At 36.9% G+C, this 16,907-nt stretch overlaps 2 protein-coding genes across 4 annotated transcripts in view; one reads left to right on the top strand and one right to left on the bottom strand.

The window, feature by feature from the left end:
- Positions 1 to 5,739: 5,739 nt before the first annotated feature.
- On the top strand, positions 5,740 to 10,484 carry LOC140724059 (putative coiled-coil domain-containing protein 195). 2 transcript variants are annotated; one of them, XM_073038546.1, is made up of 3 exons: positions 5,740 to 5,977; positions 7,461 to 7,725; positions 10,332 to 10,484. In XM_073038546.1, the coding sequence occupies exons 1-3, from the start codon at positions 5,740 to 5,742 to the stop codon at positions 10,462 to 10,464; spliced, it is 636 nt and encodes a 211-aa protein (XP_072894647.1). In that variant the 3' UTR covers positions 10,465 to 10,484. The 2 variants fall into 2 exon arrangements, with proteins under 2 accessions (XP_072894647.1, XP_072894654.1); XM_073038553.1 differs by having other exon boundaries at positions 5,740 to 5,990; positions 7,468 to 7,725.
- Positions 10,485 to 10,583: 99 nt separating this feature from the next.
- The window catches only part of LOC140724038 (guanylate cyclase soluble subunit beta-2-like), a 42,840-nt gene continuing 36,516 nt past the window's right edge, over positions 10,584 to 16,907 (bottom strand). For both annotated transcript variants that reach the window (XM_073038536.1, XM_073038537.1), the window contains exons 11-16: positions 13,761 to 13,909; positions 13,162 to 13,308; positions 12,857 to 13,011; positions 12,474 to 12,679; positions 11,858 to 11,968; positions 10,584 to 11,780 (exon numbers count right to left, since the gene is read on the bottom strand). In XM_073038536.1, coding sequence (XP_072894637.1) covers positions 11,623 to 11,780; positions 11,858 to 11,968; positions 12,474 to 12,679; positions 12,857 to 13,011; positions 13,162 to 13,308; positions 13,761 to 13,909 — 926 coding nt within the window. In that variant the 3' untranslated portion in view covers positions 10,584 to 11,622. The remainder of the gene's footprint in view (positions 11,781 to 11,857; positions 11,969 to 12,473; positions 12,680 to 12,856; positions 13,012 to 13,161; positions 13,309 to 13,760; positions 13,910 to 16,907) is intronic.

The raw sequence follows: 16,907 nt of genomic DNA, 5'->3' as shown, positions 1-16,907 counted from the left end.
CCCGCAAGAGGAACATTCAACTATCCTACCTAGAATTTCTACTATCCTAGCTAAGCAGATATAAAGAAAGGAAGGGGAAAAACTTAACCTTGAGCTTTGCTTTTCTTTGCCTTCTCTGATTGAAGCTGCTCTTCATTGAAGTCTCAAAGAGTTTAAGCTTCTAGATCATATATGTCAAACTCAAGGCCCGCGGGCCAAATCCGGCCCGCGGTGGAATTATCTTTGGCCCGCGAGATAATATCTAATTACTATTAAAGCTGGCCCCAGTAATCGAAGCGCCTATGGCGTATGATATGGCTAATGCTGAGTTTATTCAGGTACCAGGTTTTCAGGGTTTTTAGTGTTTATTCGGCAGTCTTGCTCAGCAGTCTTCTTCATAAGAAACGGAATTTGTAAAGTGAAACACTTTGTAGTTATAGCAGAGACTGAGACACATGAGAGCAGGCTGAAAAAACGGAGGCAACGAAAGCTGCGTTCGCACGCGTCTTACTGATCCGGCCCGCATGAAGCTGCATTTTGCTCAATCCGGCCCGTGACCTAAAATGAGTTTGACACCCCTGGCCTAGATCACCACTCTGACTCTCTCTACTCATTTGATGGCCACTGTGCTTGCCTTCCTTTAATTTGCTCTTGCTAATCAATTCTAAACATTGACTGGCCACTAGTCAAAGCTCGTTTTCACTATAAAGACCTGCTGCTGCCATTTGTACTTTGGTGGTGACCTGACTGAATTCTCCCCATCCCAAAACTTCCGATGTCTGGATTGGCTGCTGGTCAAAACTCTATTTTGCTGCAGTGACCCACTGCTGCTGTTTCTGCTCGGGCAGTGGACCCAATTCAAGTTAGCTCCTCTCCAAACTTCAAATGTCTGGATTGGCTGTTGGTCAAGGCTCTTTTTAAATAAATAACAATAAATATCAAGAACATGAGATGAGAATTCCTTGAAAATGAGTCCATTGGTTGTGGGAGAATTTCAATGATGGGGCAAGTGAAGTTGAGTGGTTATCCCCTTTGGTTCAAAAGCCTCATGTTTGAAGGCTAATAACTGTTCCTGTATCTGGTAGTGTGAGTCCTAAGGCTCCTGTACCCTCTTCTTGATGGCAGCAGTGAGAAAAGAGCATGACATGGGTGGTGAGGATCCATGATGATGTATGCAGCTTTCCTGCAACAGCACATCATGTGGAGTGCTCAGTGGTGGGGAGAGCTTTACCATCATGGACTGGGCCTTATCTAGTACTTTTTGTAAGATTTTCTGCTCAAGGGCATTGGTGTTTCCTTACTAGGCTCTGATGCAGGCAGTCAATAAAGTCTCCACCACACAACTATAGAAGTTGGTCAAAGTTTTAGATGTCATGCTGGATCTTTGCAAACTCCTAAGGAAGTAGAGGTGCTGCTGTGCTTTCTTCATAATTGCATTTACAGGCTGGGCCTAAGACAAATTCTCCAAAATGATAGCACCGAGGTATTTAAAGTTGCTGACCCTCTCCAACTCTGATCCTCCAATGAGGACATTTGCCTGTGATGTTAAACTGGATTCGGAATGGTTACAGCAATGAAGGAGGCCACTTGACTAATCAATTTCATACCAGTTATTTGCAATAACAATCCATCTGATTCTGTACTCCTGCCCTCTCCTCATAGCCTGTAAATTCCTGAAGCTATAGATGAATCTGCCTCCACTACTGACCTTGCCTTCAATCCAGAACTTAACCTCTCATTCAGAAATTTTATTTTTTTATCTTTTATCTTTTGTTCTTTATCATTCTTCTTCCATGTTCCCTAGTTCTTGATTCTTCCGCAGCGGGGAGCAATTTCCCTCCATCTGCTTTGTCTGCACTCTTCATGATCTTAAATGACTCCCTGCAATCTCCTCTAATCCACAGAAAAGAATCAAATCTATTCCAGTTGATCTACATAGCTGAAGTCCGTCATCTCTGGATTAATATTGGTAAATACTTTCTACGCCCTTTTTGATGTATGAGTGAGGACAGGTTATTCCTCTATTATCTTGAACATACCAAAAGCATTGGGTCACCTGTGCATCTTTACTCTCCTTTCCTTCATAAACATATATTTGTTCTCTCTACGGCTCTACTCTATGCAACTTTTAAAAATGTCCACTTTCACTATTCTTAGTCTGATAAAGAGTCATTGATCTGAACTATTAACTTTGTTTCTTTCTCCTCAGGCCCTACCTAACTTCCTAATCATTTGCGATATTTCTTAAGTGAAACTAGATATCAACAAGCTCTTTCTTTGCCTCATTTAGATTTTCCTAAATGTTATCTACAATGATGCTTGGTGAGTCTGAGATAAATATGCATGCTTTTAAAATGTAACAACTATTTTGTTCATCAATGTAATTTCAAAATACTATGTGTTATGCCTTAATTTTATAATCATGGTCCTATTTCCTAATGAGTATGTAAACAGGGTACACATTGGCCCCACACCCACAATATTTCCAATCAGGAGTTCATTTGACTCTCAGCACACTCTGGTATTGAATTCTGTCAGTGGAATAAAAGATTAATCACTTTTATCACCAAGTTTTATATCACGGGAATTTGTAGCCTTCTTAAAGCACCATTCTTGATTGCTGCCGCAGTCCTCTAAATGAGGAATTTTGAATTTCAAACTTCTTATCATGATGTATTTCTGAAGTGTATCCTAATTTTCTTTGACAAAGAGAAATAATGCATGAATCATTAATCTTCTGCTACTGAAATAAAGTGAGTTCTCTGCAAGAATTACTATAATCTTTAGTATACGATCATAAATGTCATTAATATAAATTATATCACTACAGCAGGATTAAGGAAGAAATAATATAAAGTGTTAGTGAGGAAATGGCTAGTAATGTGATTTGGAGCATTTTTTTTCACCTCTGCTTGCATTAAATCTAGATTGATGGAATGGAAATTATCATTCCTTTTTCAGCACAAAGGGTTTTAAATGAAATGAGTTGATGCAATCTCAGATTAGTTCCTATTGGGCATGAAAGCTACTCATTATTCTAACATGTTCTAAGTTGATATTTCATTAAAACCTTGGTGAAAATGGGATGAAGATAAAGTGAATTTGCCCTGCAAGTTGAGAAGAGAAAAGGGATTAATTGTATATGTTTGATCATATACAATCAATCCTTTTTATTATAACTTCGAGGTTTAGCCAGAGCTGTAAACTTCCAGAACTCTAAGGCAAAAATATTATGGGGAAAAAGTCCATTTAAGTGAACCATTCCATCAGTTTGTTAACAGTCCCACATATCAGCTAACATCATCCTTTCAACTATTGGATGTTTTCTTCCTTATTGAGCTCCATCAAGCTAAAGTAAATAAAATATATGAAAATTAACTTGATATTTTCTTCTTGCTAAGCTGTCAGCTATTTTATATTTCATTAAATTGGTACATATTTAATATCATTCAATATTTGTATGCTCGCTACTTACCAGCTCTTCCAGCAGCTGATGCTCCTCTATTTATGTCTATCTGACACTACAACTTCTTTGATCTACTTATGGAAAGAGGTTGCACTGCAGAGAACATGTTATGCTTGCCTCTTGCCTGAAGCAGGAGGAAGGTATGAATTTCTTGTACTACAAAACTTCCTCTCTAACTGATCCCATCTACCCACGCATGGACAATATTCCTTTGCCCCCTGCCTATTCCTGTTTCCATCTACATACTTCTTAAATGTTGCAAGCTATGTCAATCTGAAATGCAATACCTCCCACTTATCTGAATTAATTTCCACCTGCCATTTTTCTGCCCAAGTTTCTAAATGACCCTTGTTCTGTTTTATCTTTTGACAACCTTCCTCACTATTCTCCACTCCACCAATTTTTGTATCATCTGCAAAATTGCTCAGCAGGCAACTTTCTTCACTCTTCACCCTTGCAGTTCCAGTCTGCAGTCAGAGAAACATCTCCTCCTCCCAGAGAAGGTAGTTTACTTCTCAAGGCCAATTACAGGTGAAAAGTTAATGATGGTCATAACAGTGACACCTCCTGTTTTGACTATTTTTTTTAAACTCCCACTTAATGGATGATTACATACATGAAACAATTGCCAGATAATTATGGCTAAAATACCTTTGTTTTAAAGATTGAAATTTTATTAACATAAGAAATTGTTTTCCCTTGAATTGTATTAAATGGTGCACCAGACTGTTAATCCAAATCACGTTGAAATTGTTCTTGTTATACTGACTGATGACTGAAGAGGCTAAATGTAGTTGCAGTATGAGAGAAGTATACGATTGTTCTATGGTGATGTTGAAGTAATCCATTTAATTCAAATTTAATACCTTGCAATGGAAATCAAAAACTGTAAATGCTAGAAATCAAAACCAAAATCAAAAAGTACTGGCAGCATCTATGCAAAGAGAATAGGAATCATGTTTCAGTTCAGTGTAATATTTGGCAACATTATTAAGCAGGTGTGTTCATTTTTGAGGTGGAAAAACTGATATAGCTTAATTGGTAAAATCAAAGTTGTTCTTTTTCATGTTGCTGAAGGCTAAATCGTTCTCATTAGTTTATATTGGTACCTAAACTTTAGAGGATTGGGGTGCAGAATGTTTTCTTTAAATGCAAATACCCTTATATGCCACCAAACATGTTGTTCCAATGGGGTATAATGCTCTTGGGTTTACTTCAAAAAATCCTGGTAGCATGCAATAGCTATATCTTTCTCTGTGGTTGTAAAAATCGGAAGATCTCACATTCCAGAGGAAAGCAATGAAATATCTCGTCTCTTTAGTTTGATATCACCAATTCAGTTTGTAAATAATGAGCAGAATGATTCATTTATTTGCTCTGATACTTTATCAATTGCTTCAGATGCTTTCCAAATTCGAAAGTGAACTTGCCATCTCCTTTGGTGCACGGGCAATCTATTCTGCAAGAAACGTTAAGCACCATGTCTGTACAGAGCATGAAACACAGATCATAGTCACTGACGTCTGCACTGCAAACAAACAGAGCATGCAATATTAAACGCCGGAACGTGGCATCTCAAATTTACCCACCACTTTTCTATTCTCATGTCTTAGTGAATATATGGAAGGTAGCATTGATCATGAAGTAGCACGGTGAATAGCTTAAAGAGTAGGTACTTCATACGTCCTAAATCAGTTTATAGCAAGGTATTGTTGCATAATATAAATACACAGGGTTGCATTGGATCCTTGGAAAGTATGAATAATTGAGAATCTGAGTTGGAGAAAAGAAACACTTTGACATACGGAATGGTCCATTTTCCTGTCAAGATTTATAAAGGCATTTGAGTGATGAAGTACTAAAATGGAAGTTACCACGTGGAAAACAAAAATGGAAACCTGACGTGTACAATGTGGCTGCTCTCTGACACGGTAGATTTTTACAGAGCAGCGAAGTTATCAGAGAAATGCATCAAATTTGTAAATAAAAAGACAAGTCCAACAATGCTGCGTGTCACGTTACACTTGTCATTTGGTTAAACTTACAAACCAGTGTCAGACTGAAAACTGAAACCATCTGAATTCGCAAATAAATTATTGAAAAGGTTTTGTGTCTCTTTACTCGAACCTATTGATCACCAGCTGATAAATGTGACCTTCTGGCGTGTGAAGCTGGATTCATTGATAGGTTGGACGAGGAGTGAATATTGAAAATTGCTCAGTGTGAACGAACACAGCCATAGGGACGCGAGTTTGAATGTGTAGCCGCCTGGTGCGCTGTCAGGTTTCAGCACCATGGAAAGCAACAAGCGCCTCAGGCAGATCATCAAAGAAATGCGCTCCGACTTGAAAAAATTGGAGTCAGAAAACAAGGCCCTCCGAGTGAAGTTAAGTCAGAACGGTAAACGAACAGAAACGTTGGATGAAGCAACAATTTCGGCTCTGCACCAGCAGCTAAAATCCGAGGAGGCGTTAACGCACGCTAACCTGCGCAGGAATATCTCGGCCCCCGTACTGGAAGAAGAACCCCGAGGTACACAGAACAAGTGAAATGGGAAATATTTTATTCTGCATTTACTCATGGTCGCTATCATTTTCAATGTTCGGCTATTTCCTAACTTTCCATACTTAAACGCCATTCCTCAGTTTGAAGATGTGTAGATTCCATGTGAAAATTTTCCGGCTAGTACTGTACACCAACTTAAATTTATTAAGTCAAGTAACGCTTTCCTTTTACCCCTGCAATAGATGGCCACTTACGTCAGTCTGTGATTTTAGTTCTTTTTTTTCTCTACACTAATGTAGCCGGGCCTGCTGGACAAATCCCAGCATCAAATAATCTGGGCAAAGAAGAATTATGTTCCACTAACTACTGGATTACTCCTTTTGGTCCTATCGTATCAGATCTATTTCCTCTGCTCAATTCCTTCCTCCCCACCTTCTTATCAACTAAAAACTCTTTTTTCCCTTCCCCAGTTCTGAGGAAGGTTCCTCAACCTGAAATGGTAGCATTGTTTCTCTTCCCACTCACCCTGCCTAACTTGCTGAGTATTTCCAGTCACTTCTGTTTTTTATTAAATTTTCAGATTTCCAGCATCTGTAGGGGGTTTGATTTCCTGTCCACTTACTATCTCAGTTTCTAAACCTTGTGCTGTTTATCAACATTATCAGCATATTCCAATATTCTTCCATCTTCAACAAATTTGGTAATTTGCTTCATTCTAATATAAGCAGACAAACAAAAGTGGAACAGATGTATGATTTATGTTAAAAAGAAACATGTTTTACCAGAATACATTCTGGTATTCTTAGATGCAATGAATTGTACTCTGGAGACACAAGAGATTGCTAACGCTGGAATCCGGAGTAAAAATGTGCTGGAGGAATTCTATGGCTGAAGCAGCATCCATGGAGTCAAAAGAATGGTTTACCTTCCAGAATCAGACGCTGCATTCGTTGCCCATCTATGTAGTTATATTATGAAAATGTTTTCCTAGAATTCTCCAAAAAAATCTATTCCAGTGTGAAATAAAGTGATCTCATTAAAATGATGCACATTCTGATCCTGGGAATGTTTAGAGCACAGCATACAGAACAATAGTGTCTCTTTCAGAAGGTTTACACTCAAAGTGTATAAGGGGTCAATACCAGTTAGTAAATTGCTATTACAGGTGTCCTCCACCTTACAAAGGTAGAGTGCTCCTATGAAACATTTCTTAAGCCGAAATGGCGTAAAGCGAAGAACCATTAACTTATATGGGAAAAATTTTTGTAAAAGTGAAAATCCTCTTTGTAATGCAAAAACAGGTTACTAAATGTAGGTCTTTTGTAAAATCAAAAGATTTTACAAATCAAAAATCAAAACATAAAATAAAACAAACATTCGTTAAGCGGGGGACACCTGTACCTACAGAGTATTACTTGTCTTCGAACACAAGAGGAATGACAGCAGGATCCACTTGTGTGTTTCAACAAGTCTAGTTATTGCATTGGATATAACTGATATTCGTTTACAGATAACAGGATGACAGTGCGACGCTACTCCATATCTTCTTTACATGCCTTCACAATTGGTAATAAATGTCACAAAGCTCCCGATCAAAATCAAACCCATCAAAGGAGTGAACAAGAGGGACCAGATTCAGCTGCAAACAATCACTCTTGCACAATAATGAAAGTCATGAAAGGCCAGGGGATTCTTGCTGAATTGCCAACTGCTGAAAGCTCTGAAGAGAAACGTCCTCAAGATGCACCATTCCAAGAATATGAACATAAGTGCAAGTAAGCATTAAAAGACAATGCTCCTTAGATCAAAGATATAAACAATGTTGCAAAAATAACTCTTCATATTAGACCAATTTTTGCATATAAAGTTCAGAAGAATGTAATGATTTCATAAAATAAATCAATTAGAGTCTATATAATATTAGTTAAGTTTGTATATTTAAAAAAGGTATCTACAGTAAATATGAAACATGCATTCAAATAATGATGTAGAGCTGAAGTTAGTTGTGTCTTGAGTGGGTATGTTGAAACTGGAAATCTAGCAGAAAATGCTCCAGACACACACCAACTCAATCAGTAGCTGTGGAGCAGCAAAAGTAGGTGACAGTTAATTCACATTTTGCATATGTTTCCTCTTGTAAATCAAATTTTTATTCAAAATGTCTGCAATAAGCAAACAAACATACAACCACAGAAATATACAGCACAGAAACAGGCCCTTCTGGTGATTCCTATGCACACTATTGCCATTATTATGATATTATGCCTGTATGCCCCAATACCTCTCCTGTGCAAGTGTACTTTAAAGGTTTTAATTGCTTCTGCCTCTAACTCCTCTTCAGGTGGTTCATTTCAGATAACCACCACCATCTGCATGAAATCTGACCCATCAGATCTCCTTTAAGTTTCTCTCCTTTCACCTTAAACCTGTGTTGTCTATTTCTAGATTCCCCTACCCTGGAGAAAAAGACTATTTATTCTACCTCTGCCCTTTATAATTTATTAAACCTCTAGTCTGGTCACCTTTTGGCCTCCTACATTCCACTAGATAAACCCTGTTTATCCAGTCCCTCCCTATAACTACAGCCCTTCATTCCAGGCAGCATCCAGGTGAAGCTTCTGCACTCTTTCTGTGGCTACCACATTCTCCCTGTGGTCTGGCAAGCAGAACTGTACACAGTACTCGAGATGTGATCCAACATGTGATCTGTACAGATTCAACATCATGTGCCAGCTCCTGGCTGATTCAAGCTATGAAGATGAGCATACAAAAATGCTTCTTTTTACTACCTAATCCATTTGTGTCACTACCTTCACTGAGTGATAGATTTCACCCCGGGATCCATCAGTATTCCTAAGATTCTTGCCATTTACTCTATGTGCCTACCAGAATTTACTTGCCAAATAGTAATACATCACACTTGTCTGGATTAAATTCCATTTGCTGCCACTCTGTCCAACTGTCCCACTGATCTGTCCCACTATATTCTTGGACAAATACCTTTGTTATATCTGATTCCACCAGCTTTTGTACCATCTGCCAACTATGTCGAATCACCTGCATTCGAACCATCTAATTTATATATATACTACAATAAAAGCATCCTAGACGTATGTCATCTATTACAGACTTCCAGTTAGATCCCCTGCACAAAATCATGCTGTCACCTTCTATTCAGTCTCTTTCTTTCCAAGTAATCATACATCCTGTCTCTCAGAATCTTCTCCAACAACATTCCTACCATGGTTGTAAAGCTTCCAGCCTGTGGTTTACATATCCTTACTGAGTATAGTATTAGCTATTCTCCAGTCTTCTGATACCTCATCCCAGGCTAAAGAAGATGCAAAAACCTCTGTCAAGACATAGCACTCCTCTCCCTTGCTTCCCTTAGCATCCTGGGTAGACCCTATAAGGCAGAGCAGATTTATCTGCTCTAAAGTGCTCCAGTATTTCGAATACTTCCTTCTTCCTTACATAGACTGTTCCAGAATATCAGCATTCCCCTTGCTTCATCCTCCACAGCCTTCTCTCTGGTGAATACCAATGGTATTCATTTAGCTCCTTGCTTATATCCCCAGGCTCCACTCATAGACTACCCTTTGGTTCCTGATGAGACCCATTTCTGCCTCAGCTAACGTCTTGCTTCTAATACACTTATGAAAAGTTTTCAGTTTCTCCTTAATCCAACCTATCAAGGTCAATTTATGGTCCTTTTTAGCCCTTCTAATTTCTTATGAAGGAATATAGGATATAGAACTGCAGTAAGTTCTTTCTTAAATCCCCTATAGACTTTAAACCATTAACATTCTTTCTTAACCAAGGGTCCCTAAACTTATCATCTTTGCTCCTAACTCTTGCAGTGAAATTCTGACTCTGAACTCTCACTATTTCACTTTTAAGCACATGCCACTTATCAGATGATAACACAACGTAGATTAGCATGCAAAAGCATAATTGTTAAATGAACTGTGTACAGTAGTAGTTAGAAAAGATATGGAGCAAATTCAACCATTTGAAATATACAAAAATACAACCATTGCCTTGAATTTACACAATCCTAATGTAAGTCTGTATTTATGTTCAGCCATTATTTTTTTTAAAAAAGCGCTCAGCAAACAGGCAGTTCCTCTGGAAAGAAGCAAAGTTTTAGATTGAAGACCCTTCAACAAAGTTCCCCGCATTTTCTGTTTTAATTTCATATTTCCAACCTAGAATTTTCTAATTTCAAACTTGTTTAAATGTTATGATCCAACTTAAATCTGTTAGATATACACTGACACCTGTTCAGAGACAACCACAAATAGATTATCGTCGCAAAGTAAAGAAAAGCAGTCTATTCTATATAGAGTCCTAATCAGATTTATTGGTATTTTTTCAACAGGTATAAAATGAAGTCGGTAACATTCCTTTTGCCAGTTGATGTTGTATCCCATTCTGAAAATCAAGGCTCTTCCCAGTGTTCAGGGTATCAGAATTGTGATCAGCTGCCTCCTATTCAGGAAGTCGACTTCTAAGTGATTTATTTTCCATTTGAACTGTTTTACAAACATGTTTGCAAAGAATTATTCTGTTTTTTTACTAATGGTTTTCATAAAGGTCAAGATGCCGTTATTAGGTCTGTGATACATGCATTTCCATGACTGATTTAACATGGTTCAAATGTACATCTTCAGTATACAATGTACTAAGGAAATTCTTTATGTGTGATGCCACTGATAAGAATTTCAAATTTACTAAAGCTGTGGTAAAGTGTGAATAAGAAGCCCAAAATATAATTATTCAATTCAGTTGAGGAGAATTCTGTGATTACACCATATATGTGCCTTTTATTTACCATTCAAAATTATTTCTGTAAGTGTATGTTGGGAAAATGGCATTAGAAAAACATTTGCATTATTTTTAGGAACTGTGGCACTTGCATAGCCAGACGTACTTTCTCCTTCCAAAATTGAAATAATGAATGTATTTTCTGAATACTGGTGAGTCAAACACACTACGCATTAATGGGTCAACAAGAGAAATGTTAGTTTTTAAGCTGAGGTAATAATGATGTTTAGCACACTTGCCGAACAGCATAGTAAAGCAGATGTGACTAAATTTTCAAAGGTGGGTTGTATATTTAAAAGGCAGACAAAACCTTTGAGAGTTCAGTGGAAAGAGAATAATTGCATTACACTTTCAAGGAAGTGACTTAAACCACCTCAGCCTCAGGATCATCAACCCTTGCTATAGAAGAAGGAGGAAACCATTATATCTGGGAGTCATGTTGAACTGGGACAACACAGTCTTTAACATGTGGAACATTTTTAATGCTGCATAAATATGAATGTTCATTTTACATAATGTCTTCAGTTAAAATTGTTTAAAGTTTCTAAAAATATTAAAATTGCATTGTCATCTGGCTGTATATACATGGCCGTCTCTGGATTCTTGAAACATAAATACTGTGTATTACATTTTTAAAATTCACACGGTGTCAGAATGTGCTGTTCATTAAAAATTGCAATTTAACTAACAATATTAAACAAATGTTAAAACTCTAGCTGTGAATTTGTATATCATGATCCATTTTTTATTTGACATTTGGAAAATTTAGACTGACGATTTCGCACAACACATAGCTTTGTGAAAACTAAGAAGTCGTAGTAATATTTTGTTCTTATTTGGAGCATTTATTGTAAAATACATAAGTTTGACTTCACTTTCTTCTGATTGTGTTTCCCTGTTGCTTGTTCATTGAGATCTTTTGGAATCTGATTCACATCACATGACTGCTGAGTGATATGGACACTGTGGAAGCTCCCGTAACTTTCTGAGTCATGTGTCCTTCCTGTGAATGAGAAATAAATCTCAATATGTCATGCCTTTCCAACAAGTCGATGGTTTATTGAAAAAGCTGCAGTGTACCTGTGCAGTGTTTTGTTGCTGGATAATAGTTTTCAGGGACATCCTCGTGTGTACTGTTGTATTTCATTAAAACTGTGGATTGCCGATCCTGGGATTCACTGCATTTAGCAACTAACCAAAAGAAAAATACTTCTGAAAAAGGCAATACCATATATTCAAACATAAATTCTAGAAACTGAGCAACTAAAAAGTGCTTCTCCTGGAAGAGTTCTTAGAAACAGCTCAAAAGTATGAAACTACCTTTTCTAAGGGTAAGGATATGATCACCATAATTATGAGGTTACATATCATTATTTAATAAGACATAACATTGTTGTTTTTTACAATGAAGAGTGAAAGAGGATGAAATTTATGCTATTGTACAAATTCTGCAATTAATGTCTTAGCGAAGACTATGACAGTACTGACAGCAACATCCAGATATATTTAACAGCCCAGTTGATGTCAATTGCAAAGTTTATCAACATAAAACACAGACATTTTTACAATCATAACTACAAATTTCCAGGATTATATTTATTTTGCATGAGAACTCCAAGTCTGAAGCCTCAATCCTCCCTAATTTAGGATGTTAATATTATATTTTATATTTTTTGACTTATGAATTAATATATACCTTTATGACTGGCACCTTCTGTGTTTGATTCAAACAGAGACAAGACAGAGTCTTGGCCGGAATCTGATTCCCTTTGTGGCCTTCCCAGGATTTCATTTTCTGATGCCTTCAAATTTCTAATGAGGAAATAAGTGCACATCTTCCCTTTCCCTTTAACATCAATCTCACCTCTTTCATGTATTTCAAAGCTTTTATCTTTGAGTGCACTGAAACAGAAACCAAATAAAATTAAATCTCAGTTTTTCATTGAAGCTAGGGTCCTCATCGCTTCAATGGAAATTTGCCGTAAGGCTAGCTACCTTTTTGGTTTTTTTAAACACTGCAGGACTTCTTATGCATATTATTACATTTATGCTACAAATATATTGAATTGCATATCTTACTTGAAAGCACTGGGACTGAGGTGAATTTTGTTTGGCACTCCATGACTTTCCATTCTGGAAGCTGTGTTGACTGTGTCTCCAAAAAGGCAATATCGAGGCATCTTTTCCCCAACGACTCCAGCCAAGACTGGGCCTGTTGTTACTCCAACTCTTATCTTTATAAAAAAGAGAGGCATTTGTATTCATATAACTAATAAGATCAATCAAAAGTATCCCCTTTCATATGATCTAATATTTAGCAGAATCCAATGTATTGATCAATAAGTATTTCATTTTTAATAAAATTCAAATTTAAAATAAGATACCTGGATAGGTTTTCCAGTCACAGGATTTGTTACACCTTTAGCTGCTATGATCATTGCCAAGCTAAAATTTGCTACCCTTTCAGCGTGAGAAGAAACTGGAACAGGAACTCCTCCGACTACCATGTAAGCATCTCCTACTGTCTCTACCTTTGCAATTTGGAACAAAGATATTTCATTAATACCATATTTAATGTTTCAGCTTAATATCAGAGAATGTATACGGTATACAACCTGAAATTCTTACTCTTTGCAGACGTCCAGAAAATGGAAAAAAAGCCCAAAGAATGACTGACAAAAAGGTCAGAACCCCAAAACTACCTCCCCACCCCCCCGCCTTCCACGCACAAGCAGCAGCAAAAACATCAACCGTCCTCCTCCTCCCCTTACTTGCACCAGCAAAAGCACTTATCAGGGCACTTCAATATACTAATGAGACTAAACTAAAATTGTCATTCTGAATTAGTGACATCTTTTTTTATGTGGCAGTTTAGATGTTAATGAAATTTTAACTTTGTACAGTACAGCATTAACCCTACTGTTGAAGAAATAACACATATTATTGCCTTCCTTTACAATCAATGAATGAAGAATCGTGATACCTTGTAAACATCATGAACTGTGGTTAACCTGTCAAACTTTAGGTACACGGTGTTAAGCATAACCACTATTTGAATTGGTTCACATTGAGCACAAATACTAGTGAATGCCACAACGTCACTGAACAGTATGGTGCACTCTTTGAATTCACCTACAGTAGAATAAAAAAAACATAACATCAGCAATAATCTCACTAAGTTCCTGAAAACAATGTTTATGTTATTCATTCATGAAACTCGAAGTTTGACTGTTTCTCTGCAAAGGCAGTATCAAGGTATTTTTCCCCTACCTACTTTAGCTAGGAATGGCCTTTTCTTTTTTTTTTATTAAACTTTTTTTATTGTGTTTTCAAGTAGTTACAGAATAAAAGTGTATGAAAAAGAAAATGTATGTTACCCATCCCCCCTCCCCTTAACTCCTCCCCCCTAACATCCCTATAGAAAAAAAAAGAAGAAAGAAAAAAAAAAGAAGGAATGCCTGGATATCGGAAGATCCCCACATGCTCCATGGAGTTCGTAATAACTTTAGTATATATATTTATTTCTTTCCCCAAGTAACCAATTATTTCATCTTCGGAGCACTTATATATTTAATCCTATCTTTTGTAAATAAGGGCGCCAAATTTTCAAAAATATTTCATATTTATCTCTTAAATTATAAGTATTTTTTTCAAGTGGAATACAGCCATAAATTTCTTTCTTCCAACGATCTATACTTAAATATGTATCCAATTTCCAAGTAACTGCAATAGCCTTTTTGGCTACTGCCAATGCAATTTTTATAAATTCTTTCTGATATTTATTCAATTTGGATATCGGTTTTTGGAATGGCCTTTTCAACAACCTTTCATATTTTTTTCAACACGTACTGCATTTGTCATATATATACTTTCGCAGTCTACTTCTCTAAATCAGCTTGAAGCCGCTCTATATTCTGCTCAGAAATTACAATCCAACTCTTATATTTATAACCTAGGGGCTGAAGGCCATTGTACTCATATAACTAATAAGATCAATTAAGGTGCAGCCACATCGTAATTTTTTATTTAGCAGGTTCTAATTTGCATTGATCAAGGTGATTATCATTGATTTGCATTGATCAAGGTGGTTAAAGTTCAGATGGTTTGGTTTCTCGCTGATGGCATTGGACAGGCCAAGTGACCACACTGCCCTCTAAATGCGCCATGGATGAAACTTCCCTGGGAAGTTGTCTGCTTCAACTAAGCCCCCTTGGAAATTATTCCTTAAACTATTCTTTTATGTAAATTACTTAATTTAGTCCTTAAATTACTGAAAAGACATTTGCTTAATATTTTTCTCATTTGTCTTTATAATAGTTAATTGAGAGACAGACATAGTTGCAATATATTTCAATGGAAGAATATATCTGAAAGAAATGTACTTCAACTTGGCAAAACCGAAGAATACTGTGATAGTTACTAAAGTTTAATTTCATGAGGTAATTGAATAAGTGCTTCTTACACCAATTTTTATCAATTTTTCAGGTCATTCAGGTTAATTGAGGCAGCTGCCTATTTCGCACAAATACTAAAGAACAAAATCTAATCAACAAAATAGCTGGTATTCGCTTCATTTTTTTTGGGACACTATGCTACTTAATCGGCCGGGTGTCTCTACCTAGTTGCTGAAGTTTCCAGCTAGCATCAGTTGCATGCATGTGTGCTTAGAGCATGGTGTTTAGTGATCACACAAGTCACTGAAGTTTCTAACTAGTATTAGTCACATGCACGTGTGCTTAGAGCACAGCGTGATGTGTAGCGCCTCATAAGTGCACGCCACTAACACCAAATATCGTCTGTTGTGTGTCAGTCAAGTAGCGGCAGGCGCTAGCTAAGTAGCATCAATTGTGTAGGTTTCTGTTCAAATATAGTGAGTTTTGTCACTGCTGGCAACAAATAAGCAGAAGAACATTTTGGAACTGATTTGCTCACTGTGGTTTCAAACATTCAGGCTTGGAGATTTCAGAAATGGCTGGCAATGAAAATGAAATGATTTCACTACTTCATCAAGTTAGGAGCTACAAAGAATTTGAAGGTTTTGACAATCTTGAATATTACAATGAAAATGGAGGAGTCAAACTTTGAATGCATTATATGAAGGCAGTCCGTTATCTGCACCAGATGTCAGCACTGATATATTGTAGGTAGTAGGCCTCCGTTAGTCTCGATAGACCATGGATTTGCACCTTGGGAAGGTTATTTTTTTATGGAAGACTGGCAATTGCCCAAGCTGCAAGTCTCCCCTCTCCACACTGCTGATGTCGTCCAAGGGAAGGGCATTAGGACCCATACAGCTTGGCACCGGTGTCGTCACAGAGCAATGTATGGTTAAGTGCTTTGCTCAAGGACACACACGCAGCCTCAGCCAAGGCTTTAACTAGTGACCTTCAGATCACTAGGCGAACACCTTAACCACTTGGCCAAGCGCCAACACACTGATATATTAATAGGTCAATCAAAAGAACACAGCAGTGTACACTGTGGATGAATTCCTCAACTGATAACTATTAAGAAATAGTTTTATAGAACTGTAATATTATTGCTAGTGTTCTAATTTGTTCTGTATTTCATTAAAATTCATAATTTGTTACTCAGTTAAATGGTAGTTTGTTTTTTTTATAATTTTTAAACTATTTCCATGAAACTTCAGCTAATTCAGGCAGCCGCTTGGCTGGGCCAAAATATACTGATCCTCAAGTATCCCAATTAAGCAGAATCCACTGTACTTGCAAATTTATAGATATTCTTAATTATAGCTATCTTGTAAGTGTAAATTAATGACACTTCTTCTGTAGCAACTTACATGTTAATGAAATTTGAAACTTCATACAATATAAATAACTTATTTATTTAACCCTATTGTTAAATAAATAACATAAAAACTGTAGAAGTTGTCAACCTGAAATAGAATCAGAAAATGCTGGAAATATCCATTGCATTGAATCTTTGATTCCATTATTCTTTCCTGATTATGCTAATCATGGCAAAATACTCTGTTTTGATTTCACAGCTTTTAAAAAAATTTGACGGAAGAGCTCCCACTATTTGAAATGGATAATTTTAACTTATAATGCATGGTTGGGAACATACAGCCCATTTTAAACAATGCAACACACACAAAATGCTGGAG

This window comes from Hemitrygon akajei, chromosome 3 (genome assembly GCF_048418815.1).
Source record: "Hemitrygon akajei chromosome 3, sHemAka1.3, whole genome shotgun sequence".
Lineage (NCBI taxonomy): Eukaryota > Metazoa > Chordata > Chondrichthyes > Myliobatiformes > Dasyatidae > Hemitrygon > Hemitrygon akajei.
This window is presented reverse-complemented; position numbering and strand designations above follow the sequence as displayed.